This window comes from Amblyomma mixtum, chromosome 9 (assembly GCF_055824585.1).
Source record: "Amblyomma mixtum isolate Tamu chromosome 9, ASM5582458v1, whole genome shotgun sequence".
NCBI lineage: Eukaryota > Metazoa > Arthropoda > Arachnida > Ixodida > Ixodidae > Amblyomma > Amblyomma mixtum.
The window spans coordinates 8,828,469-8,855,272 of NC_143020.1; the positions used below are offsets into that span (position 1 = coordinate 8,828,469).

At 50.5% G+C, this 26,804-nt stretch overlaps 1 protein-coding gene across 2 annotated transcripts; it reads left to right on the forward strand.

The window, feature by feature from the left end:
* The first annotated feature begins 387 nt into the window (after positions 1-387).
* Positions 388-26,501, forward strand: LOC149328241 (BTB/POZ domain-containing protein 6-like). 2 transcript variants are annotated; one of them, XM_089559714.1, is made up of 4 exons: positions 388-521; positions 9,827-9,936; positions 11,535-11,755; positions 25,530-26,501. In XM_089559714.1, exons 1-4 carry the CDS (start codon positions 515-517, stop codon positions 26,134-26,136), a joined length of 945 nt encoding a protein of 314 aa, XP_089415840.1. In that variant the 5' UTR covers positions 388-514; the 3' UTR covers positions 26,137-26,501. The 2 variants fall into 2 exon arrangements, with proteins under 2 accessions (XP_089415840.1, XP_089415841.1); XM_089559715.1 differs by lacking the exon at positions 11,535-11,755.
* The last annotated feature ends 303 nt before the right edge of the window (positions 26,502-26,804 follow it).

Consider the following 26,804-nt stretch of genomic DNA (forward strand, 5'->3'; position numbering starts at 1 on the left):
AGTTTAACTATCTCCAAGCATCGCGGTGAGTTTTTCACACTGCGTAAGCAATGTATCCTTATATTAACGTTGTTTTGACTGAATATACCTGTAAGCATCCAACACGGATTGTGTTATGTACGATACAAGTATCTCAGACAGAGCAAGCAGGGAGGCAATGTAAGCAAGCCGCATCTGGTGTTAACGCGCCCTATAACCGCATGCGCAGGCAGCCGCAACCAGCAGTTGAAATACGCAGCTTCGATAGGCGGCCCAAACTGGTGGCTTGAAAGAAACCAAAACGAAAATACATTTCCAATGACGCCCTCTTTCTCACTCACAGCCTCAGTACGCAGAATAAAGCCGTCAGATGGCGTTTCTTGTCCTATGAAACGGTTTACGACAAGCTTGGAAAACCACAGCCTCTTCACGCTCGCTTGATGCGTTGTTCGAGCGTGCGCGTTCCTTGCGTTTGTAGCAGCTTGGTTAGTCGTCGGAGAGCGATCGTCCTGCTGTGGAAGATTTGCCGGAAACAATGTCCTGTGAGTAATCTGCGTTTTATATCTCAGATCTTAATAGTTTCACTTTATCGGAACCATTATTTGGCGAGAACTAGTTCGTTTGTGCTGGCGAGGTGGTGGTACAGCCAGGCAGCGTCCACGTGGTTCCTATCTGTGAGCGCGACATCGAGTGAGTGTTGTTGCGACTGAAGGAAGGATGAAAAGGAAAGTGTGCTGGATTGCCCACTGGCTGGAGATGGGCCACAATCGCTGCCACGTGCGGACACAGAAGAACTGAGATATGCGAGAAGAAAGATTGGTTGATTCATGGGGTGTAACGTCGCAAAGTGACTCAGACTATGAGGGACTCCGTAGTGAATGTCTCCGGAAATTTCGGCCATTTGGGGTTCTTTAACCTGCACTGACATCACACAGTACACAAGCCTCTAGAATTCCGTCTCCACAGAAATTCAACCGCCGCGGCCGGGATCGAACCCGCGTCTTTGGGGTCAGCAGCCGAGCACCATACCATATCCACTAAGCCACCGCGGCGGGCTGAGAGGAAAGATTGGAAGAACAGACGGGTGTCGAAACAGCCGCGTCCGCCGAAGCAACGACGCCGGCTGCAGCAGATACCCCCGATTCCTCGAGCGAGTGGAACTACTCCGCGAGGCGGGCATTTGTCATCTCTGTCTTGTTTTCCTTTTTAGTTTTTTTGAAGCGAAAGCTTCACGGCGGGACCTCGGGCTTTCTTCGCGGCGCTTGCGGTTCTCACCTTCATTTGACCTCAGATTAGGCAAAAGAAAGGAAAGTCCATAACTAGGCCCACTTGGGACAGTGGACACCTTAGTTGCACTTTGAGCACACGATACCGATGAACAGCGGCAGTTTCGAAAGCAGAGGCGCAGATCCGGCAACCTGGGACAGTGGACACCTCAGTCGCGCTTTAAGCTACGTTGCGGTAGTGACAGATGTGCGCTGCATGCGTTGGCATTGACAGCGTTGTGCCAGAAACGCGACACTGAAGCCATAGGCCGCCGGCGTTCATTGCGTTATTGGCGTTGGCGTTGCCAACGTTTTAGACTCCGATGATTTCAAGGAAAGGAACTGGCTCCCTGGGTCAGTGGATGCCCAAATCGCGCTTTGAGGTGCGTAGAGTGGTCGGAGAGAGAAGTGGCCTGCTTACGTTAGCGCTGACAACGCTGTGACAGACACGCGGCATAGGCCGCAGCGTTCATTAGGTGAGCAAACTCGCGATCTACTGCCACCTGTCAGGGTGGCAGGGTGGGCGCGCTGACTACACAGTGTCCGGAACGCACTCAACGTTACAGACGCCAAGCCGCTTAATGTTGTCCAAAACGCCATAGCTTTCGCTCCCTACCAGGTTCAGTAGTAGGTAACCGCAGCTAACCTTTAGTTTACCGGACGCCGACTGTGCACGCTCAGTGGCCCCGCCCCCCAGCCATGTCACTGCGCATGCGCGGGAGACGTTCCGTAAACCGGTGTACGTCTCCGCTAGCGCGTCTCCCCTCCGTCCTTCGAGATATCTGCTGTTACCTGATCCTCACCAGCTGTTTTCCTCCTTTCCATTGCTCCTGAGGCTTTCTTTACTTCTTATGTCGTTACTGGCGGGATGTCCCATTGCTCTGCTCTCCTACCTGTCTCATTAACGTTCTGATTACATCAGCTACTGTATATATTTGTGCAGAACACTTCGCCTGCTTTAACTATCTTATGCCTATTGCTAATGACGTTGCCCGGTTTGTCACTTAGCGCATGCGTCTGGTTTTTACGTATTCCTAGTTTTCTCTGCACGGCTTTTAGGCTGCCTCTATTCGTTAGAGCGTGCTCGATTTTCTCCATGTTAAACTTCCTTATGTCGGCTACCTTGGGGTCACTTACTAATTTTGATAGCTTTGCCAGCTTTATTCTGTCCGTAGGGTTAGAGGCTTTCATCTCTGGCGTTTCCCAATACGATATTTCGTCTCCTGAGATAGCTTGCCGGTATCCTGTCGAGCCATCCTACCGTCTACTTCTGCTGCACACTCCGTAATGATATCTGTGAGATTATCGTTCATTCTTTCAGCATTAACATCGCCTTTCTCAGTTAGAGCCGAACAACTATTCTGTAGCGATGTCTTGAATTCCTCTGCTTTCTCTCTTACCGCTAACTCGTCAATGGCCTTCCGCTTCACTAGCTCCCTCCGTTCCCTTGAAATCTAAGTTGATTTGAAATGATTCAAAAGATGATTTGAAAAACAAGTGCATGTTTCCAAAACGAATGCAAATCGCCAAAGTAACTATGCTCTTTAAAAAATTACCGACGATTACGTTACTTCCTAATGCGAAATTTGAGCGCAGCAAATAAGCTGTTTCACCTTTTCGATAGATTGAGGCAAAGAAATCGAGCAACACATGTATGCGCTATCACAGAATTTTTTTTTTAGCAGACGGAGGACTTCCATCGGTCGTCTCGCTCATGGCTCAGAAAGAACTGGCAGATAATTTCGCAGTGGCGAACGGCAGCGGCAATTTCGGCTCGGGCGGTGCACATATACAGATCCGCCGCGACCGATCTGGCTCTCTGATTGCCACCGCACAGGGGTTGCATTGGAGGAGGAGCGAAGAAAGGAATTAAGTTCGAGCCGGCGCTTTGACAACCGGAGACTCGCAGGAAGAGGGGGGAGGGGGGCGGCGTGTACACCCAGCGGCAGACGATGGGGGCAGAAGCGCGCGCAGCAAGCGGACAACACCATAAAGGGAGGAGGGAAGAGATAGCAGCGACTGACTGATGCCGCTGACGCCGATAGTGAGTCAACCCGAGCTGCGGATGAAAGGGGGGCGGAGCTGGTTACGAGGCCGACGACAACGCCGACGACGACGCGAAACCCAGGAACGGACGCCTAAGAGCTGCGCTCTAAAAAGGTGATCCCAATGATATGAATAATTACCGACCCATATCCGTCTTACCCATATTTTCGAAAGGCTTGGAGAAGCTTATCCATAATCAACTCTGCTCGTTCTTTGATGTACACAAACTAATTTCAGATGCTCAATATGGATTTAGGAAGAATAAATCGACCGAATTAGCTTTGCGGGAACAGAAAGAGTTTATTTTGTCCGAATTTGAAAAAAATAACTTTATACTTGGTATTTATGTCGACTTTTCTAAAGCATTCGATTGTATTCATCACTTAACTTTGCTGAAGAAACTGGAAATATATGGAATCCGAGGACATTTTCTCGAACTTATTAAATCATATCTCAGTTTTCGGCAGCAGTTCGTCCAAATTGAACAGTATCGTTCTGAATTAAAATCCATAATCAAAGGTGTTCCTCAGGGCAGCATTCTTGGTCCGCTTCTTTTTAAAATTTTCATCAATGATCTCACTAACCTCTCTACTGAGCCTAAGTATGTTTTATATGCCGACGACGCTAGCATATTTCTTTCTGCTCCAGATTGCCACATCTTACACAGCGACGCGAACTCTCTCCTTACCAAGCTTAAAACGTGGTCAATAGCGAACCATTTAAGCATAAATGTTAATAAGACGAAAGCTGTAATATTTAGACCTAAATCTAGGCAGTTAAATTTTCATGTAAGCTTAATTTATAGTGGAGCACCAATAGAAATCACAAATAATATCAAAATTCTGGGTGTTACATTTTCTCAGAGCATGCAATGGGATGGTCACATTGATGCTGTTTTAACCAAGTTATCTCGAGCAGTTGACATTATTTCCCGTTACAGAGCTTTTCTTCCGTATCAAGTAAAGATTCTGCTTTATAATTCCCTGTTTTACTCTCATCTTAATTACTGTTTTTTAATCTGGGGCACAACCACGTATACAAATTTGCAAAAGATCTTCATACTTCATAAAAACTTATCAGAATACTTTTCAGTCAATCATACAACAGTCACTCGCAAGGTCTTTTCCCAAAAGCAAACATAATACCAGTATTCAATCTATACAATTATAAGCTAACACTTGCATTCCAGCGCGAATTAAAAAATCATCTTGAATCTTTGCATGAGTTGTCTTTACTGGAAAAAAGAACTGTTTGTTACCCTGCCCGTCATAAAGAGGAGTGGATTGTACAAACTCCTAGAACCAACTATGCAATCGAAAAATTATCCTTCACCCTTCCAACACTATTAAATAACTATAAAAAATCCGGGACTGACCTGTTTAATATATCTAAACGCGAATTACGACAGCTTCACTGCATACACTCCTAAAAATTGTACCCGTGTTCCTATGATGTGTATATTTAATGATTTGTTTATTGTACCTCTTTGTGCACTCTGTATTTATTGCATTGTTGTTGTTTTTTCTTCTTTTTTTCTTTCTACTGTACTTTATTTTGGCTCTGCTAAATCGCGAAGAGTTTAGATGTGTATATGTTGTTCCATGCCTTGCTGCTGTTGCCTTGTAGAGGGGGGCTGTGGGCCTTTGTCAAGCTGCTGTTTACGAGCAGCTTTTACCCACAACCTCCTCCATCATACCGATGGAAATAAAGATTATTATTATTATTATTATTATTATTATTATTATTATTATTATTATTATTATTATTATTATTATTATTATTATTATTATTATAAGTTCTTCAAATCTCAGTTAATTCGAGACCTTACCATTCTGTGGTCGCTACAATGGACCTTTCCGAGGACCTCGACATCCTGCACGATGCTCGGATGAGCGCATAGTATCAAGTCTATTTCATTTTTAGTCTAAACGCTGTTGCTTTTCCACGTCCACTTCCTATTTTTTCGTTTCCAGAAGAAGGTATTCATGTTCCGTAAATTATTTCTGTCTGCAAACTGAAATAGTAACTCTCCCCTGCTATTCCTTGGGCTTATGCCATAGTCACCTACCGCCTGGTCACCAGCGTGCTTCTTGCCTGCCTTCGCATTGAAGTCGCCCATCTGTACTTTGTACTGCAAGTTTATTTGGTTCGTTGCCGATTCCACGTCTTCATAGAAGTTTTAAACGACCTGGTCAGCACGGCTGAATATAGGCGCGCAGGCCTATGCCACGTACCTTCAGCCTGTACCTCTTATTAAGCCTAATTATGATAGCTGCCACCCTCGTTAATACTATAGAACTCCTACATGTTGTCAGCTATATCCCGATTGAGAAGGAATCCCACACCTAGTTCTCGTGTGTCTGCTAGTCCACGATAGCTCAGTACGTTCCCGCCCTTTAGTACTGTATGCGCCTTATCTGTCCTCCTAACCTTACTAAGCTCCATGACATCCCATTTAATACCCGCTAGTTCCTTGAACGGCACTACTAGGGTAGCCTCACTAGATAAGGTTTTAGCGTTAAACGTTGCTAGGTTCAGTTTCCAATGGCGCCCTGTCCGCAGCCAGATATTCTTAGCACCCTCCGCTGCGTCACAGGTCTCAGCACCGCCTTGGTGAGTTGTTCCGCAGCCGCTGGGGACTGAGGGCCGAGGGTTAATTGTTTTGTTTATAGAAGGTTGTGGACACGTACTGCACGAGGGCGGCCAAATCCTGCCCTGCTGAGGGAGTGCGTTGTCGTTTCTGGTCACCGAGATCAGGCCGCACCCCAGGCCTGGTTATGCAATTCCATCGACACGTGGAATTTTTTTTATTTATTTATTTAAACCCTATGAAGATTTGCGCGGCAGCGGGATTCAAACCCCGGGCCTCTAGCACGCGAGGCGGATGCTCTACCTCTAGGCCATCACTGCACTTAGAATAACTGGGCACCCTGTAAGCGCAATTCCTTATGACCTCGAGCGTACCAGGAGCTTGGTAGAAAGCTAACATTACTTCAATTCATGAAAAAAAAGGAGACGTCAAGGACCTGAAAAATTACCGACGGATCAGCTTCAATGAACCAAATGACCAGACAGGCTTTGGTAGGGGATACCCGACAGTAGACCATATTCAGACTATCCAACAGGTGATGGAGAAATGCACCGAATATAATAGACCCCTGTATAAAGCGTTCGTTAATTACGAGAAAGCCTTCGACTCGGTTGAAACCTTCGCAGTCATGCAGGCATTGCGGGATCAGGGTGTAGAAGAGTCTAATGTGAAAATACTGGAAGATGTCTATAATTGCTGCAGCGCTACCATAGTATTTCATAAAGTCAGCAATATAATTCCAATAAGGAAGGGTGTCAGGCAGGGAGACATGATCTAGCCAATGCTATTCACCGCCAGCTTACAGGAGGTATTCAGAGGTCTGGGTTGGGAACAGTAGGGTATAAGAGTTAATACGTGAATAATTTGCGATTCACTGATGACATTGCCTTGCCAAGTCACTCAGGAGTTGAGCTGCAAAACATGATCAATGAGTTAGACAGGCAGAGCAGTACGGTATTAAGAAGATTAGAAGTTTGCGAGGACACGGTGGCCGCAGCTGTCAAAGGACAGGCTTAATTGGAGAGACATATGGGAGACGCTTTTGTCCTGCAGTGAACGTAGTCAGGCTGATGATGATGATCAGTATGTCTCCTGTATGCTAGAAACATCTACTATCACGTTATACGCGCGTCGCGGAGTGCCGCGGTTTGATTGCCTCCCTCTGTGCCCTGCCACAAGTGCGCGGTTTTCGAATGAAGCGAGAAATGACCTAGACCAAAAGGGACTCAAAATGTTTTTAGCCGTCCTTCAGTTTGTTCCTATATTCGTGATTTGTTGCCTGTTTACTAGTGAGTTTCATGCCGCTTTCATAACTTTTGACAGCCCATGAACTCTTTAATATTGGTGTGCATTCTCAAAATCAACTTTCTTGGTTCGAAGCTGCGTATAAAACTGTGCTGCACTAAGTGAAAAAAGGAAACGCGCTTCACCAGTGACTTTATTCACTGCGCAAATAAAAACAACGAATTAGGAAATGATCGTTGCTTAGCATTAGGGATTATTAACAGGTTTCTCCGAAGGGAATAACGAACGCTCCATGTGCCGAGGGCGTCTGAGAGATCATCAAAGAAATCACTTTACGCGATAAAGGCGCAGGAGGTAGCATAAAGAGGACTGCGTGCGGGTGGCATCTGAAGATGCACTCCTTTAGGCCGCTCTCGACACTTCTACTTTTGTCCCCGATAATTCGTCAACGGCAGAATGATACACAACCTATGCAATTCGTGCGGTCGAGTATGAGTTAGCATTAGCCCCCTGACGGTGGAGGGTGGCGTGACCAAGAGAGTTGTAGCACCGCCACATCTCGGCGGACCGCCGGAGGAAGACGAAGACAAACGATCCGCGTGGCTGTGAAGCTCGCGCTCCGGGTTGGCTCGTGCGGGTTTGACTAAACCTGCTCTAAACTCCGCCAGACGGTATGGGTATGAGTCCTGTCTCCGCCTGCGTTGTATGCCATCATTGTGTCAGGTCTCCACGAGGCTCACGCGTGCCGAGTTGCCCACGCGCTGGCCCTCAACAAGGTCTTGTACTTTGCACCCTACGTTTCCTTCACTCAGACTCAACTTAACGCTCTCGAGACTGCCCTTGTGGGCCTCTACAAGGCAGCTCTCAACCTCCCTATCACTACCTCTACCACTAAGCTCTTTGCCAGAGGCCTCTTCCATCCTCTTCGTTCTCTTCTCAGTCTCCATCGTGACTCGCAGCTTGCCCGGCTTTCCCTTACCCGTCAGGGTCAGTGGTTATTGACTCAAGCGGGTATCTCGCCCATTCCAATCTCCCCGTTTACCTCTCCTATTCCCACCCCCGCCCCCAATCTTCGTATCCTTCCCCTCCCGACCAACATGTCCCCCGTCCTGCACGCCGGACGTCGTCATGCGGCCGCGCAGCACCATTCCCCTCTCTTTGATACCCAGGGTGTAGCTTACACGGATGCCTCTTTCGTGGCTCCTCGAGGTTCCTGCGGCTACGCCCTGTACCATCCACACCTCCCTGCTCCTGAAACCCACACCAGCGGGCCGTATCTACACCCTCCAGACGCATTGTCCCTCGAGGTTCTCGCCATTGCGCATGCCCTCCAGTCATTTGCCCTCCTTCCCTCTCTCCAAGAGTACACAGTCTATTCAGACTCACAAGCCGCTATACACCACATACAGAAACGCACCATGACCCCTTCTCTCCAACAGGAGGTCGAACGAGCGGTCTCCGCACTGCAGCCTTCCATCGTTTTCCTCCGCTGGGTCCCTCGGCATTCAGGGATTGACGGCAATGAGCTGGCCCATCAGCTCGCCCGCGACACACTTTTCCGGGCACTGTTGATCCCCTGGCCCAAGCCCTCGGAGGACGGTGGGAGACTCACCCTTCGCCGCACCACAAAAGAGGTCTACCTTGAGCTCCGCCTCGACAAACGCCTTTACCCTCCCCCTCATCCATCACTCACGGTGCCGGAGTCTCGCCTTCTTCGGCACATTCAGATGAATGCAGTTATCACCCCGTCCCGCCTCTTCCTCTATCGCTATCGATCGGACCCTTCCTGTCCCAACTGCCCCTGTATCTATGCGGACCTGGCCCATTGCCTCTTCTATTGCCCGGCTGCTCAGCAGTCGGGTTCCTTCCCGCCACCCTCTCTATCCATCACCACCTGGCTCGACTGGCTTGGCGCTGAAGGGGAAGAAGAACAGCGGCTTCTGGTCGCCCAGGCGGTCGAAATGCTCGGCCTATAAATTTTGGTCGAATAAAAGTCTTTTACTACTACTACTACTACTGTGTGACACGCCGTACCTCCTCTCCACTAGGCCAGTCTAATAGAGTAATCAGTGTGCCAGGCCATGTCTCTTCCCCGCTCCCCCCCCCCCCCCCTCACGACTCGACTTTGCTTTGTGACGATGGTTTCCCTGTGGCTACCTGCATACATCACTTAAGACATTTCGATCTAGTGTGAAGCGCACGTTTGTGTCTGTTTCAAGACGTTTTGAAAACGTTCTGTGCTTCGCGGGATGAGATATTCATGCAAATGCCACAGGCAGTACGACAGCTTGCCAGCCGCCGAATTTCGGTCCGGTCAGAGGGCCATATTGCTACGCATTAGCCCGATGGGTTGCTTTGCAGTTGGCCTATCAAAGAGCTGAACCTCAGCAGTGATAGGAGCAATAGAAATGGCGACGTACCAGAGAGAAACAAAGTGTTTTGACTTGAAAAGGCTCAGAAAAAGGAGCTTCGAGCTCAAGTTGGACGCCTCCCGCAGCCCTTATTTTGCTCGCTCGTACACTGCTGTATGACATAACGATTGGGAGGGCCCCTTTCATGATCAGCTTCTGACGTCGTGGTGGCCCATCGCAGTGCATGGGAAGTGGAAAGGAAAACTAGCACTTGTGTACATCACGTCACTGTGCATCAAGTACCTCACGTTTTAATCACAGTACGCCCTTCTTTCCTTTATCACTTTTAGGTTACTGCGACGATTGCGGTAGTTACACCGACTGCAAGTACAGAAGAAGGGCAGGGTATCATGACCGTGTCAAGGTCCAATGTTCTACTCAGACGGAGAAGATACAGGAGGTAAGCCTTGCGAGCATAATTGCCATAAAATAATTTTTAATGCTTCGAAAAAAATGTGAGCTGGTTCTAAAAATGGCACTGGAGACAACTCCATTACGTTTTTGTTTTTAGGAGAATCGTGTTTTGTGGCGTCGTTGGCGATCGCTCGGAAGCAAAGACATATTGATTCGTGAGAAGTGTGCAGTTAGAAACGAAGTATTCTTCTCGCAATTGAAACTCGTCTGATTAATTACGGCACCGAGAGCATTTACACATCCACGATTGTCGCTAGGAAGTCAGTGACGCCGTGGTCTAACGTCACAGATCTGGCAACAGGAGTACCTGAAGTCATCGCAGTCGGCTTGTAGAAACGACCATCTGGCCTTGAGACCTCTATTTTATTTTCTGGCTTTTCTAGCTACATAAACCTCCATTTTAGTTTGATCTAGCTTAGTTTGATGTAGCTTCTTTGTCATTAGAAGGTAGTAATCAGTCTCTGGAATCCAACCTTAATTTGTCCACAGCAGCACTCTCATCCTTGACATAGGAACGGTGCTAGCATACTCGTAGTGAGGTAGCGTCCATGTAAGGGGGAAACAGTGGCGTGGAATAAGATTTTCGCCCGCCATGACGCCTTTGTGGCGCTGACCCTAAAAAGTGACAACGAGACGTCGATACATTCGCTTTCCAGCCACAATCAAATCTACCACCTAAGACGTTTACGGTAGCTGTGTGTGTGTGTGGAATTTTTTACCTAAGATGTTGCACAATTTTTAGAATAGGGTTCTTCAGTTAGAAGACCGCTTCTTTCGGCACAGCTTTGAGCGGTGTAGTACATCACAGCTATGACATACTAACAGCAGCCTGGTTAACTAATATAGAGTGGTTAAAATTGTGGCTATTGCTGTTGGGCTTCTTAATTATTGAGAGGTGTGTAGCCGACCGTGAGAAATATCGATATCAGTTTTTAGGATTTCGGAAATACAGTTAGCCTCGGAGCTGCAGCACAACAAATTTTGGCTATTTCGATGTCTTACGTGCACTGGAGAAATTTCTTTGCCTGAAAGCTTCTCGAAAGCGCATATATTTTGGCGCGATGTAGCCTAAATTTGATGGGCCACTGCGCTGAGGGTACGCGCATTTTAGAAATTCTAAAAACTGACGTACACATTACATACGGTGGGCTACATTACTCTATAATTAAGGTGCCTAAGAGTAATTAATAACTGAGGAGCGTAAGAGTTCGAAACTTGACTATGACGAAATGAGCTCTTCTGACTGAAAAAGCCTATATATTTTTTAAAATTGTGTAAAGTATTTGGTGAGATACCTCGTGATTACAAGCTTAAAATTGTGCATGTCGGTGCGACACATCTTGAAATTTCAGTGCAATAAATAGCCAAGGGGGAGGCGGGCGTCTGCATTAGCCAACATGCGTTGTGCTTTGCAGACCAAGAAAGTCTGTTGCTTCACCAGCAGCGGTACACGAGGATGTGTGCCTCCTATTCAGTTTTTTTGTTGTTTGTGGAACAGGGTTATATAGGCGTGTTCTTAGATTTGTTCATGTGAGGTCGTTGACAAATTACGATACAATCTTAACGTCTATCCTTCACTCTCAGTTCTCTTTTGCAAGATTTCTCCAAACTGGGGACATTGCCGACGTAGAGATCGTCGTGGATTGTGCCCACTTTCCCGACCAGCGGAAGTCATTCAAGGCGCATCGCACGATCTTAGCGCTGCAGAACGATGTCTTCAAAGCCATGTTCTATGGAGACTTCCCCAAGGAAGAGCGTGTAATCATCACAGACTTGCACCCGGAGGGCGTTCTTGGCCTTCTTCGGTACGTTCACTCAAGAGATTATGCGGTTGATCCACCACTATGTCGCGTGACATGTACCATGACTGTTGGGCTGGTAAACTAAAAATCCTCAAGCGATTGCGTTTTTCTCATACATAACGCAGATATATCTTTGACGATGCGACTGAGGGGGACGGTACTGTGCTGACCATCTTCCGCATCTATGTACGCACTTGGTCGACATCACGTCATCACTGACATTACTGACATATTACAGGGCACATCACAGTAAATAAATAAATGTTGCCACTTTTCTAAGGATCAGTAACATTATTTTTATTATACATTGACGACACTGCATCTAGCATTATATAATCAAACATATTATTTGCCAATTATTGGGTCAGTAACCGTCCAAACTCTAATTTTACTGACCGTATTATATTAGTTTCTCTAAATTAGACAGGTGGTGCTCTGAATAGCAAACTTCTATTAAGACTAAAAAATAATTTAATGCGTTTCAATGTCCGCTGTCACGTTCTTTCGAACACGTACACAATCAGTAACGCTGAAATAGAGTTTGTTTAATCTTTTCCGTCTTTAGGAGTGCATTTAACCCCCTAATCATTTGCGAAGAACTCATATCAATCATCTTCTCACTAACGCAAATAAAACCCCAGGTTTTATTCGCCGGATTCTTTCCAAAAGTAATAACGATACGCAACTAATTGCTTATACAAAGTTAGTCAGACCAAAGCTTGAATATGCGTCATTCATTTAGTGTTCTAATTAAAAAACCTTATTGACAGTGCAAAACAGGGCCAGTCGGTTCCTCGCACGTCGATACTCGCGTTACTCGAGCATTACTGCAGTAAAAGAGAACCTTAACCTCCCAACGTTGGAAAGCAGACGTAAGATATCACGTCCTGCCTTTCTTCATAAATTATACTTTAACCCAACACCGTATACTCCTCAGTGCCAGTTAGGCCTGCCATGCGTATGATGATGATGATAAAACCTTTATTTGTAACAAATGAGTTTTGGACACGTCGGTCCTTGGGCCCCCGCATGGCCCCACTGCACTCAAACGTTCATGTCCCGGAGGCTCATAACGCTGGCAGCCCGGCCGGAGGCGATGGCTTGCTTGGCCGGGTCCTCGGAGCGCAGTAGGGTCTCCCAAGCCTCCCAAGTGGTAAGGTGCTCCAGGCCCCGCGGGGGAGGATCCGCCGGGCAGAGGAAAAAAATATGGTCGAGAGTGGCTTTGGGGTGGTGGCAGAGGGTACAGGAAGGGTTCGTGTGGACTGGGTGATATCGCGAGCGTATATAAGGGGAGGCAAAGTGCATGTTTGGAGCCGCCTCCAAAGTGTCTGATGGTAATTGCCGAGGGAAGGATGAGGTGGGGGGTAGAGCCGACGCTCGGCTTTGCAGGCCTGCGTCATTTCACTGAATGAGTGCATGCGCTCCCACGAGAACCCCAGGTCGGAGGCCGCCGGTGCCCGGTTGAGAGAAGCTCGGGCTAAAGCGTTGGCGGCCTCGTTTCCGGGATTCCCGGAGTGGGCAGGCACCCATATCAGCTCCACGTGGCGGGGCGAGTACGCGGCGAGGGAGTCCAGTATGCGAAATGCAGGGATGTGAACTCTCCCGCGAGCAAAATTTAGTATGGCAGTTTTGGAATCTGACAGTATATATCGGGCCTCCGTGCGGGTGATGGCCAGGCAATGGCCGCCTCTTCGGCCTCCTCCGAAGTGGCATTAGGGGTTATGTGAAGGGTGGCAATGGGTTGGAGGGAGGGGTTCGGGATGGCTACAACCGCGTCCTCGCCCGTGCATGCGGCATCCACCCAAACGGCATACGTTTCCGTGCCGTAGTGTTTGTGGAGTGCCCGTGCGCGAGCTCTGCGGCGGGGTTCGTGGTAGGTGGGATGCATGTTTTTGGGGAGAGGTTTAATAAATAAATCGCGGTGAATGAGGCGGGGGACCTGGAGCTGTGTGGGATCGGTAACTGGTAAGCGTATACCGAGGGTGTGTAGGATGTGTCTCCCGGTGGTGGTTCTCGCGAGACGTATGTATTGTGTCTGTCGGTGGGCCTCAATAAGCTCCCCTATCGTATTGTGTAGGCCTAGTTGAAGGAGTTTTTCGGTTGAGGTATTTAGGGGTAGGTGTAATGCTGTCTTAAATGCTGTTCGAATCATGGTATCCAGGGTGGAGATTTTCCCGGCCTGGAGTTTCAGGTAGGGGAGCGTGAAGATAAAGCGGCTGAGGACGAAGGCATGAATGAGACGACATAGGTCATGCTCCTTCATGCGCCGGTGGTGTGCAGAAACGCGGCGGATTAGGTGTGATATCGACACAGTTGTCTGCTTGAGTTTCCGTATGGTGAGTGTGTTTTTCCCGTTGTTCTGGATGTGGAGGCCAAGTGCCCGGAGAGTGTTTACCTCCGGGATGGGCCGGTTTTCCAGTGTCACGGTGATGGGGGCTGTGGGGCAGTTTCGTGTTGTAGGGCGGATTATGAGGAGCTCCGACTTCTCCGGTGAGCAGGAGAGTCCGATACTCCGCGCATGCGTTTGGGTGAGGATAGCCGCGGACTGTAGGGTGTTCTCTATGTCTCCATCACTGCCATGGGTGGTCCATAGCGTGATATCATCGGCATAGAGTGTATGCCGAAGGTGAGGGATAGTTTGTAGCTTGTGGGCAAGGGGAATGAGAGTGACATTGAAGAGGAAAGGGGAGAGGACGGACACCTGGGGTGTTCCGACCCCACTAAGGGTGTATGGGGGGGAGATGTGGGGACCGAAGTGAATTTCGGCCGTGCGGTTAGAATGGAATGTTTGAATATAGGTGTACATACGTTCACCTATGTTCAAGGGGGAGAAAGCCGCCATGATCGCTTGATGGTCCAGGCGATCAAAGGCCTTGGAGAGATCCAAGGCTAAGACAGCTTTTGTGTGACCCGGAATGAGGGGGTCGAAAATGTCCTGCGTGAGTTGGAGCATGGCGTCCTGTGCTGACAGATGGGGACGGAAGCCCACTGTAAGGAGATAGCGCCACCCAGCGGCGTTCGTGAGGAGAAGACAAAGCACGAGGAGCGCGTGCTGAGGGGTACGCCGGGACAGGTCGAACAGGATTACGTGGCAGAGAAGAGAAGAGCGCGGTGGGCGACGGACGTGGACGAGTTCTGCTGGCTCCCCGAGTTCCGGGCTTGGGCCTTAGCCGCAGACGTCCGGGCCACCAGACCTGGACTTCCATCGTCGAGAGCCTCAACCACCAGGCTCAGGCGCTACTCTTCTCCGTCCATCCGTCAGCTGCTCTACATAGGCCGCTTCGGGCGCCTACGTGACTTTTCCGGGATACCAGACCTGGAAACCGTGCTGGGAGCCCACGAACGCTGACGCTGCGGTAGCCTTACATCGACGTTGGAACGCCAAGAGACTCCTTGACTACCCGACACCCAGCCAGTCCTCTCCGCTCGTTGCTCGAATAAGACAAGTAGTGTGACTTTCCTCTTTGACTCTTTTTTTTTCTGCATTTTTCGTAAGCACCTTGTTCTGTTTCCCCGTGTGTTTTTCCCGTGTGTCGTTGCGTTGTTCTCATGTTCCTTTCCTTTTTTTCTCGCTCATATTGAAATTGGTTTCCGTTTTGATAAAATCCGCCTCGTTTATTGTTTGTACTTTGGTGTTTGTTGAAAATAAGACCTGCAATCTCACAGAGTCCTCACAAATTTGGCGTCCACGACAGGACGAGGTCGGTTTTTATTTATTTGCCTGTTGTGTTAATTTAGGAACAATATGAGCGCTTCAGATTTGGTTACTTTAGGCGAGCGCATGGGCTTGTGCGGCGCGGAGTTACGAGCGTGGGTGGAGGACGAGCTTCGTAAGGCACGGGAAGAGAGAGCCGCTGAGCGTGAAGCTGCGAAGCAGAAATTGGAATTAGAGGCACGGAATTTAGAGGCTGAGCGAGAGGCTGCGAAGGAACGCTTGGAGTTAGAGGCGCGGAACTTGCAGCTACAAATAAGGCTCATGGAGGGTGGCGCAAATCCTCCGAGTGACCGTGGAGAGCGTAGCGTCTCATCGACCAGCTCCATTAACCCGCACAGCCTCATACCACAGTTCAATGAAGCGCGGGATGACCTCGATGCCTACTTAAAGAGGTTTGAGCATGTGGCCACGGGGCAGGGTTGGCCAAAAGAAAAGTGGGCAACGGCGTTGAGCTTGTGCCTTGGCGGCGAAGCACTTAGGGTCTTCGGTCGGCTCTCGCCTGAGGATTCCGTGGATTATGATAAAGCGAAGCTTGCCTTGCTTCAGAGGTTTAGGTTCACCGCGGAAGGGTACCGAGAGAAGTTTCGCCAGAGCAAGCCCCAGGATGGAGAAACGGCCTCGCAATATGCTGCCAGGTTGTTTAGCTTCTTTGACCGTTGGGTCGAGATGCGGGGAGAAGGCCGCACTTTTGAGGTGGTTCGCGAGATGGTCGTGAGCGAACAATTTCTGAACAACTGTCATTCTCGTTTAGCCCTTTTCTTACGTGAGCGGGAGGGCAAGACAGTTGCCAAGCTGGCGGAGGCTGCCGATCATTTTCTTGAAGCACAGCGGCAAAATAACTTGTTGTTCTTCAAAGAACAGTGGGAGCATACGATGAATAAAGCCAAGGACGAGGTTTCAGGTTCACAATCTCGCCTGCGGTGTTTTCTTTGCGAGAAGACTGGGCACAAGGCGGCGGATTGTCGGACGAAGCCGAAGCAATCGTATTGCACCTGGTGCCGCGAGGTAGGACATGATGCCCAGTCGTGCAAAGCTAAGAGGCCAGGAGACCGTGAGGAGTCCGCCTGTTGCATGACACCTCGATATTCACATCCCGATAGCACTGCAGTGGTAACGCGCGTAGAGGGCCAGTTGGGGGAGATGGTCTGTCCTTCCAACCCGGTGGAAGTTGCTATGCCAGTGGGGCACGGCGAGGTGTTCGGCCAGCCTGGTTCGGTTTTACGGGATACGGGCAGCACCGGCATTGTTGTGCGTGAGTCCCTTGTACCGGCAGCGGCGCTTACAGGGAAACAGGCCACATTATTCTTGGCCAATGGGACTCGTGTAGAAGTTCCGGAAGCGGAGGTGGTGATTTGTTCTCCATACTTCTCGGGTAAGGCCATCGCGCGCTGCTTGTCTACACCCTTGTACGACATTATAATAGGCAATGTCCCCGGGGCTAAACCTCCATTCTCGGTTGACCCGCCAGTTCTCACTGATCAGGCAGTTTCCCTTGCCATGACGGGTGCGGTCGATGTTCCTTCCCTTATGGTGACAGCAAAGGTTTCAGAGAGTAGTAAAAGCCCCACTCTGAACACACTCCACTGGTCACTGCCGGAGTTTCGCCTCAAACAGGAAGAAGACCCGACCTTAGAGGTGTGTCGCAGGAAGTTGGGGCAAATATTTCATGGCAAGGGACAGACCGCCCACTCCTTTGATACTGATGACGGTGTTCTCTTCCGGACATACCAAGTGTGTCCCGGCCAGGTCGTTGAGCAAGCGGTGGTACCGAAGGGCTTACGCACGCAAGTTCTTAAGTTGGCACATAAGAGTGCATTATCCGGCCATCATGGAATACGGCAAACAATAGCTAGGGTGCTCACTGAGTTTTACTGGCCCGGTGTACAGGCTGACATTAAGAGTTATGTCAGATCGTGTGATATGTGTCAGCAGACTGTGTCGAAGGCAAGGGAGAACAGAGTGAATAACATCATAGGACGGGAACATGTAAAATCATGGTGGAAACTGAGGTCGGTGTGGAGAAAACGGTTTCACAAAGGAAAATGGAAGTATTAGCCGGAAAAGTTCTCGCGACGGTGATGTGGTTTGATGGGAACAATGGAATACGGAAGAATGTAGCCCACACCTATTGTTGGAATTGTTTTTGTTTGTTCATGTTTGTTTTTGAGTGTCGGCTATCTACTTTTTATGTTTTCCGTGTTTCTTCGCCCTCTATGGACGCTTTACGTTGACTTTCCATGTGCTCTCTGTGCTGTGTGTGCGAAGGTCTGTGAACGCTTCGAACATTGACGACCGTCGTATTGTGTGTGGTGTGTAGTGTGCGCGCTGTGGTGCGGTGTTCTGTGTTGCGATCGTCGAACGCGTCTGGTGTCGCTCTCCTGAAGTTGAGTTCTTTCCCTTGGAAAAAACTTCCGAAGAGGGGCCTTCTGTAAGGAGATAGCGCCACCCAGCGGCGTTCGTGAGGAGAAGACAAAGCACGAGGAGCGCGTGCTGAGGGGTACGCCGGGACAGGTCGAACAGGATTACGTGGCAGAGAAGAGAAGAGCGCGGTGGGCGACGGACGTGGACGAGTTCTGCTGGCTCCCCGAGTTCCGGGCTTGGGCCTTAGCCGCAGACGTCCGGGCCACCAGACCTGGACTTCCATCGTCGAGAGCCTCAACCACCAGGCTCAGGCGCTACTCTTCTCCGTCCATCCGTCAGCTGCTCTACATAGGCCGCTTCGGGCGCCTACGTGACTTTTCCGGGATACCAGACCTGGAAACCGTGCCGGGAGCCCACGAACGCTGACGCTGCGGTAGCCTTACATCGACGTTGGAACGCCAAGAGACTCCTTGACTACCCGACACCCAGCCAGTCCTCTCCGCTCGTTGCTCGAATAAGACAAGTAGTGTGACTTTCCTCTTTGACTCTTTTTTTTTCTGCATTTTTCGTAAGCACCTTGTTCTGTTTCCCCGTGTGTTTTTCCCGTGTGTCGTTGCGTTGTTCTCATGTTCCTTTCCTTTTTTTCTCGCTCATATTGAAATTGGTTTCCGTTTTGATAAAATCCGCCTCGTTTATTGTTTGTACTTTGGTGTTTGTTGAAAATAAGACCTGCAATCTCACAGAGTCCTCACACCCACCATGCTGTGCGGGTAGAGGTCTTGCTCCGCCATGTGTTGGGTGGGTCGAGCGAGTGCGACGTGTTCGAAAAGCTTGCCTAGGCATGAGGTTAGTGAAATGGGACGGAGATTTGAGGGTGTAAGTGGTTTGTGGGGCTTTGGTATGAATATGATTTTGGCGTGACGCCAGGATTGGGGAAGAGCGCCCTCCTGCCAGCATTTGTTGAAGTACTCCGTGAGCTGGGCGATCGATTGATCGTCCAAATTGCGGAGCATGGCATTAGAGATCCGGTCAACTCCTGGGGTGGAGTTAGAGCGGAGAGTCAGGAGGGCCGCTCTGACTTCTGTCTCCGTGATCTCTGCGTCGAGGTTGGCATTCGGGGTGGTGGTGGGAAACATTTATGTACAGGTATAATACAGGAGGTTATGCATGAGCTGACCCAGAGGGGGCCAGCCCTTACAAATACTAGGTGGAGGTCCCTAGTTCGGGACCCCAGTGGCATCGGCCGCCGCCCAGGCTCGCGCGACCAAGGCCCGTTGGGCCTGCAGGTCAGAGCAGCCGAGCAGGGCCGCCTCCCAGTCCTCCCGGGTTGGGTTGGGGTGAGGGGGGATAGCAGGGTTGGAGGGGCAGGCCCACACCATGTGGTAGATGTCCGAAGACTTCTCCGCACAGTGCGGACAGCTGCCCGAGAAAGAAGGGTCGAAGTGTTTCAGAGCTGCCGGGCACAGCAAAGTATTAGTATACAGGCGGAGCAGAAGCCGCTCCTCCGCCTTTGACAGACCTTTACACGGGCGGGGATAAAGACCATGGCCAGATTGATAGAGTAAAACGATGTCTTTGAAGGTGTAAGCTGGAATAAATTCGAGTTCCTGATCGTCAGGGTCGGAGGGGAATGTCCGGTGAGAGAGCGCGCGGGCGGCGGCGTCAGCTGCCTCATTTCCCTCAAGGCCCATGTGAGCGGGAGCCCAAACGATACGCCGGTGCGCGGGGTCACCGGTGTAGACGCTGTTTTGAAGAATGCGGTATGCTAGATACGGTACCCAGCCCTGCTCGACGTTCCGACATGCCCCTCGCGAGTCGGAAATAATTGTTTTTGAATTGGAATCAGATGCAGCCAACGCAATGGCGACCTCCTCCGCGTGTGTTATGTCACGGGCTCGGAAAGTAAGGCCGTTCACTGTTTTGGATTGGTGGACGACTGCGGCTGTGTACCATCCCCCATGGTGGGGGCCTGAGGCATCCACGTAGAATACGCCGGGTTTCGATCCATAGTGGCGGGCCAGGGCTTCCGCCCGCGCCAGGCGCCGGCCATTATGGTCCTCACGGTTCATGTTCGCGGGAAGAGGGCGCACGTGGAGGGCGCATCTCCACTGGGATGGAATACGTACGCGCTCTTCCATGAGAGTGGTATGTTGGATGTGTAGCCGGGCAAGGAGGCGGCGACCCGACGATGTCTTCGAGAGACGTGTGTATTGGTTAGTCAAGTGGGCTTCCCGGAGCTCCCGAATTGTGTTCACCCTGCCTAGGCCCAGGAGGCGCTTGTTGGAGGTGGTCACGGGGAGGCCTAGAGCCCGCTTAATAATTTCGCGGAGGATGACTTCGAGTGAATCCTCGTCTTGCTTCCGCAGGTGGAGGTATGGAGTCGAATATAGAATTCGACTGGTTACAAATGCATGCGCCAGCCGCAAGGCGTCCTTACATCGTAACCCCCCGCGCTTGTTAGAAACCCGGCGGACCAAGCGGCCCACCTGGTCCCCCACCTGACGGAGTTTGGCCAATTTTGTTTCTGACCATCTGTCTTGATGTATAAAGAGCCCCAGTACCCGGACTTCGATATTTTCAGGGATTGGACCTGTCTCAAGAGACAATGAAATTTTGGCTGTGCACTTTGGTGAGGGGCGTATGTGCACAAATTCAGACTTTTGGGTGGAGCATTGGAGGCCGCAGCGGCGAGCATAACGGTCCACTATGGTCGCCGCCTCCTGCAGGTTAGCCTCAATGTCTGCAAGGGAACCGTGCGTGGCCCACAGGGTGATGTCATCAGCATACAGCGCATGCTGCACACCGGCGACAGCATCCAGCTGGGCCGGTAGGCGCATCATAGCCAAATTGAATAAGAGAGGAGAGAGCACCGCGCCCTGGGGTGTACCCCTGGTTCCTAAATGAAAAGGGCCATGTTCTTTATCCTGGATCCGAATGTAAGATTGTCTGTCGGTTAAAAATTGCCGAATGTATTGAAAGGCATTTCTGCCGCAGTTAGTTTGAGAGAGGTGGGTGAGAATGATCTCGTGGGTAACGTTGTCGAATGCACCCTTCAAATCCAAGGCGAGTGCGACCTTGTCATTGTGAGGGCATTCCACGGGGTCGAGGACAGCCCGATTGAGTTGTAGCAGGACATCTTGTGCAGATCTGTGTGGGCGAAATCCGAACATGGTGTCTGTGAAAAGGTGTTTGGATTCCATGAACTCGGACAACCTGTCACGTACCATCGTCTCCATGAGTTTGCCCACACAGGAAGTCAGAGAGATGGGGCGGAGGTTGTCCGTGTTGATGGCCTTGCCAGCTTTAGGAATGAAGGTGACCAGGGCGGTCTTCCACTCGATGGGTAGTGGCACTTCCCCAAGCCAGATTGAGTTAATGTAATTCAATAAAGACATGTATGCTGGGTCGGGGAGGTTGGCTAACAATTTGACTGTAATTTTGTCCCGACCCGGAGCGGTGCCGCGTTTCATTTTTGCCAGGGCCGCCTTCAGGTCGTGGAGCTGGAACGGTTGATCCAGCTCAACGTTCTCAGAACCTGCATAAGAGTACGCCGGCCCGCGGGAGTCCTGGGTGGTGAACAAGTACTGGTCCCGGAGCTTGTGCGCCAATTGATTTGTGTTGCCCTGAAAGCTGTGTATTGCTCTTTGGAGGTGTTTTTGAGTTTCCGTGCGTGTTTGCGTTGGGACAATTAGGGCGCGAAAGAGTCGCCACGTGTTCCGGCTGGACATTTGCCGCGCGGCCGTATTGCATCGGGCCACCCAGTTGGAGTCGGCGAGTTGGACCGCATACTCAGCCGCTCGTTGAGTGAGCTCGGCGATGCGAGCTTTAAGTTTCCGGTTGTGCTTTTGCCGGCGCCACCGACGGACGAGGCAATGCCGGGCCTCCCAGAGATGGACCAGGTGGTTGTCCACATCCGAGACCGCCTCTGAGAGCTGAATTTGAGTTTCGGAGGAGCGAAGGCCAGAGACCAATTGTTGTGACCAAGACTGGTAGCCCTGCTCATGTATGGGTGTGACATTGTTATAATTCTGCCTGAACTTGGTCCAATCTGGGAGTCGGGCTTGTGTTGTTGGTCGCGCGAAAGGAAGGGTCCTAATCGTAGTATTCAGGAGGCAGTGGTCGCTGCCGAGGGTTTCCTCGGTGTTGACCCAGTCTGCATATTGAATGTTGCGGGTGAAGGTCAAGTCCGGACATGTATCCCTAGTCACGGAGTTGCCTATACGAGTTGGGTGGACTGGGTCAGTGTGAAGAGTGAGGCCCAGCGTTGACGCAAGCTCCGCCAACTTGCGTCCCCGCTTCTCTTCACGGCAGTAACCCCACATCCGAGCGGGAGCGTTGAAATCGCCCACAATCAGGAGGGGGTCTCGACCCGCAACTCTCAGTGCGCGGCTAAAGAGGTCCGCAAATGATACATTCGGCAATTTCGGATTGCAGTATACATTGAGTATGTGTAGCGGTGGGTCCTGTTTGCGGAGTGGGAGGAGGGTCACCATTACATAGGAGTATTCAAGCTGAATGTCTAAGTCGACCTGGTTGGCTGTATAATTTCTATGGACTAATAGACAAGACGAGGGGTCCTGCTGGAACGTCGTATAATTTGTTAGTACGGCGCCTTTCCCTGGCCCTTGGAGGGCAACTACGGCAGGCAAATGCTGAAAAGTTGAAAGGAAAAGTCGGAGGTCGGCCCGCTTGGAACGGGACCGGAGCCCCCGACAGTTCCATTGAGTAATCGTAATGGGGGAAGCCGATTTGGAAAGAGGGGAGCGCCTACACCGGTGGTGTCCCGCCATGCTCAGATTTAGAGGTGAGAGGTGGAAGTGAGGTTGCCCCCGAGCCAGACACCAGGGGCTGAAGCTCAGCAACTGGAAGGGGGCAGCTATCTTCGTCATCGTCAAGGTCATTTACTCGGCGGGACAATCTGGAGGGCCGACCAGATACGTCCTTAAGAGGACCGGTTCTTCGAGAAAGGCGGGTGTTAGTCGCGACGTGTTGAGCGATCATAGAGGGGATGGCCTCCATGACTCTAGCGATGAGGCGTTCCATCGCAGTTTCCAACAGGGTGTCAAATTTGGCATTAAGACGGGCTTCGAGTTCGGCAAGGGAAGGTTCCAGAGCCGGCGCCACCGCCGTCTCGCTCTCCATAGCGTCCGTGTCGGGGGTACTAGGGGGAGGGGGAGTTGTTTTAGCTTCTAAGGCTTCAATTTTGGCAAGTAGCATCTCGTTTTGTGCCCGGAGAGAAGCTACAAGGTTGTGGAGCTCAGCGTCAGCCGCCGAGCGAGGGGGAGGGGAGAGGGGGTGGGAGGAGGAGGCAACCCTGCCTGAACCGCTCACCTGTTTGCCATTTTTGACAGCGTTGGCCCAGGAACCGGCCGCGCCACTCTTGTCTTGGGAGCGGGCTTGCTTCTCCTGGCCGCCGTGTGGGGGCGGGGGTGGCACTTGACAGCCCTTGATGTCCTTCCCGCTGGTAGGCGTCTGTCGTTTTGAAGCGTCGCTGCCGACGCTACCAGGGTGATGTGGCTGCCTGCCCGTCACGCTGGAGTTCCCGCCCTTAGGGGCGGCTGGCTTGGTATGCCGATATTTAGCACTGCAGTCCCGCGAGTTCGTGGCATGGCCACCACCACAAACCGCACATTTTGGCATACACTGGTGAGGGGCCCGCACCCCCTCTTTTATGGGTGCCTGCTGTCCACACAGGCCACACTTGTCTTGTGTTGGGTTGGGACAAGAGTCCGCCCGATGGCCGACAGTTCCACACAAACTGCAGGCCGGAATAGTGCGCAAATATTGGTGCACTGTGACAATCTCAGAATTGTAGTGTACGTATCGAGGCCTCACCGTGCCGGCAAAAGTGAGCCGAGCCTTGTTTGAGGAGCCGAATTTTCGGATATCGAGTAAAGTGTCGCTCCTCCACTGCACGCAAGGTTGGAGAGACTCAGACGTCTCTTCGTTGGGCACCGTAATGACCCCATAGCAGATGTCCGCTTCGTGTTCTTTGAGATGGCCGGCGAGAGGCACATCTCCTTTGGTCGATTTGATAGAAAAGTCGCCTAGCAGACGGTCTGCGACGTGAGCGTTCCGGGTGCTGGCGAGGATCAAATTTTGTTCCTTGCTTAAAAGGAGGCTCAACTCGGCTGCCTGAGGCGCCCCGAGGAAAGCGCCGAACGCGGCACCGAGCTCGCCGTGTTGAAAGGCGTCCCGGATGGCGAACGATTTCCGGGGCTTGATCACGATGACAAAGTCGTCCTTTTGAAACTTTGGTAAAGGCTTGGGCCTCCACTTGGTAACTGGGTTGCGGCCCTTACGGCCGGAGTCCTTCGCCGCTTGCGAGGCGGGAGCTTGGCGGGTAGCATTTTCGGCGGTTGCCGAGGCGTCCGCCGCTATTTTGGCCTCTCGTCTGGAGCGACGCTCAAGTAGACGGAGGAGAGATTCATTGCGAATCGGGTCCGCGGGTGCCGATTTGGGTTCCGCAGTGACGGGAACGGTCGACCAAGACATGGCGTCCGGGTCATAACCGCGTTGAACGGGCGTTTCCGTCATCTTGCAGAAAGCAGGAGCTCCCTCGCAGCCGAACGCCGGCGCAGCCGTTAGGCTTATCGTCGGCACCGGAGGCGGGAAGGAAAACCCGCTTTAAAATTTGAAAAACTGGGCCCACCTGAATGAAATTGGTGTCCACGGATGCCGATCAGCTTGCCGAATCCAAAGTGAGCAAAATTGATGAGGTCCGACGACTTCAGTCGTGGCTCCTGTCAAAAAATGACGGAGCCGAAGCGCCACACGTCTGACAGACGCGATACGCTCGCCTGTATAGGGGGGCAGGGGGTTTGAGGTACCGGGAGTTGTATGTGTGTTTCTAAGTATATTAATGAGTGCGTCGGGAGAAAGGCCGGTCTTGTGTATGCCATACGTACATTTCATGGTTTTAACCACAATAAGAAATGGAACCTCCACTTGCACAGATGCAGTCAGATTTTCGTTTTTGCACCAGACACTAAGAAAAAGGATTACCCTCCCCTATTCTATATTTAACCCGGTTGATTGCGATAAGTTATTTTCAGTAAAAGAGAGTTTAACAGAGTAGGTGTGCAAGATTTATCTTTTGACTGGTTTGCTTGGAATCTCTGCACTTTTTTTTTAAAGCCTTGGGGTACGTTGTATTCCATGCTTGCATGTTTCAGTCTTGGCGTATTGTGTTCATAATGTCCTTATTGTTGGCTGCTTAGACTTGTTGTTACGATGTATTCTCGAATGTTCTTTAAGCGCCCTGACATATTGAATTTTATTATTTGCTTTTCTTGCGTGATATTCCCCCCATGTAATGCCCACATTGGCCTTTAGGGTATATAATAAAAAAAGCGCACATACTATGCAGTAGGGTTCCGCAAAAACAAGAAAATTTATTTCTGCTGCAAAGCTTATCAAATAGACGCTGTTCCCCGGCCTGCCAGCACATGGGTAGTGAATCAAATGATGCGAGGCCCTTACCCCTTCCTTGCGTTACTGATCCCAAGGGTGTCAGACCAGGAAGCGGTTAAAAAACAACAGCGAAATATAAATCACACTCGAAGCATCTCCCTGACGTATTAAGTTCAAATTTCGAGGAACTAAATTTTTGCATATCGGAAATAAAGTGCAAGGAGTTTATGTTCGAAAATTGAGTGTCGTGAACTCTTAAACAACTGGTATCCATTGTGTTCAATGCAGGTACTTCTACAGCGGCCAGCTGGAAGTGGGAACCGTGCATCAGGCCCTGTGCACTCGAAGCGCGGCTCTCAAGTACCTGGTACCGGAAATCGGAGAAAAGTGCATCGCTTACGTGAAGCACAACATGAAGCCAGAGGATGTGTGCACGGTCTTAGACTACGCCATCACTATGGGTGAAGATCACAGTGACCTCCCTGCATTGGATCTCATCCTGGCAGATAGCCTCACCGTGCTGTCCTCAGATGCGTTCGCATGCTCTTCGGAGTACACGGTCGATTACGTCATCGACCACGTCGTTGAAGTGCCCGAGATTTCGGTTATGCAGGCCCTCCAAAGATGGGCAGAGGAGCAGTGGCTTCACTCAGCCCGTGTCGTTGACGGAGAGCCTGAGCTCCGAGTGCTCGTGAAGCCCTTCTTCCCCAAACTTCGGTTCCTCGCGCTCTCGGCCGAGGAGTTCGCTACTGGACCGAACCTGTGGGGAATCCTAGACGACCACGAGGCTCGCGCAGTCTTCAGCAACATAGTGAAAAAAGGTTCGCTGCCTTTGCCCGACGGCTTCAGCAACGTCGACTATCCCCGAGTGAAGGGGGAGAAGACCTCCCCTTAGGTGCACCCGAGGTAGACACCTTTCCTCGGACAGCTACTGGCCACTTCCAAAGCCAGAGCCTCCGGCCTATCCCTCTTCTACGCTCATACAGCTAGGTGCTACGTTTAAACGTTGCTGAGCTTCCGAAGGATGCTTTATAATTCTGAATTTAGATCAGACGTCTTTTTCCTGTCCTCACAGTTTCGATTACCACGTATTTTTCTGTGTTATGTTTTGTGCTCCGTTGCATCACCGAATGGTTGGTTTATCAAGTGTTGTTAGATTCTCATATATTTGTTTGCGGACAGCCAGGAGGGAACACTGGGTGAAGTTGGTGTGTCCGGTTTGGTACATGAGCGGTACGTAATAAAGTATTTTCATCTTTATCTTTAGTCTTTCTTTTTAAGAAATCTCGATGATTACGTTATTTCCTAATCAGAAATTTGAGCGCCGCTCATCAGCTGTTACAGCTTTTCTATAGATTGAGGCAAACAATGCGAGCAAGACATGTATGTACAATTGCAGACAGCTTTTTATTTTTCAGACACATTCCTTCTTCAAGAGACACTCCACAAACAGCAAAGTTACACTTGAGAGAGATTACAGTACAAAAGAATTATTGCACTTAAAGTGCACTACCTCAAGAGAGAGAGGCAAACAAACAAAACACAATTTGATCACTGAAGCTT

Excerpts from the sequence above, each read along its gene's own strand:
- LOC149328241 (XM_089559714.1), top strand. Across the intron at positions 9,937-11,534 it reads AGACGGAGAAGATACAGGAG|TTCTCTTTTGCAAGATTTCT; the intron begins GTAAGCCTTGCG and ends CTTCACTCTCAG. Across the intron at positions 11,756-25,529 it reads GGCGTTCTTGGCCTTCTTCG|GTACTTCTACAGCGGCCAGC; the intron begins GTACGTTCACTC and ends TGTTCAATGCAG.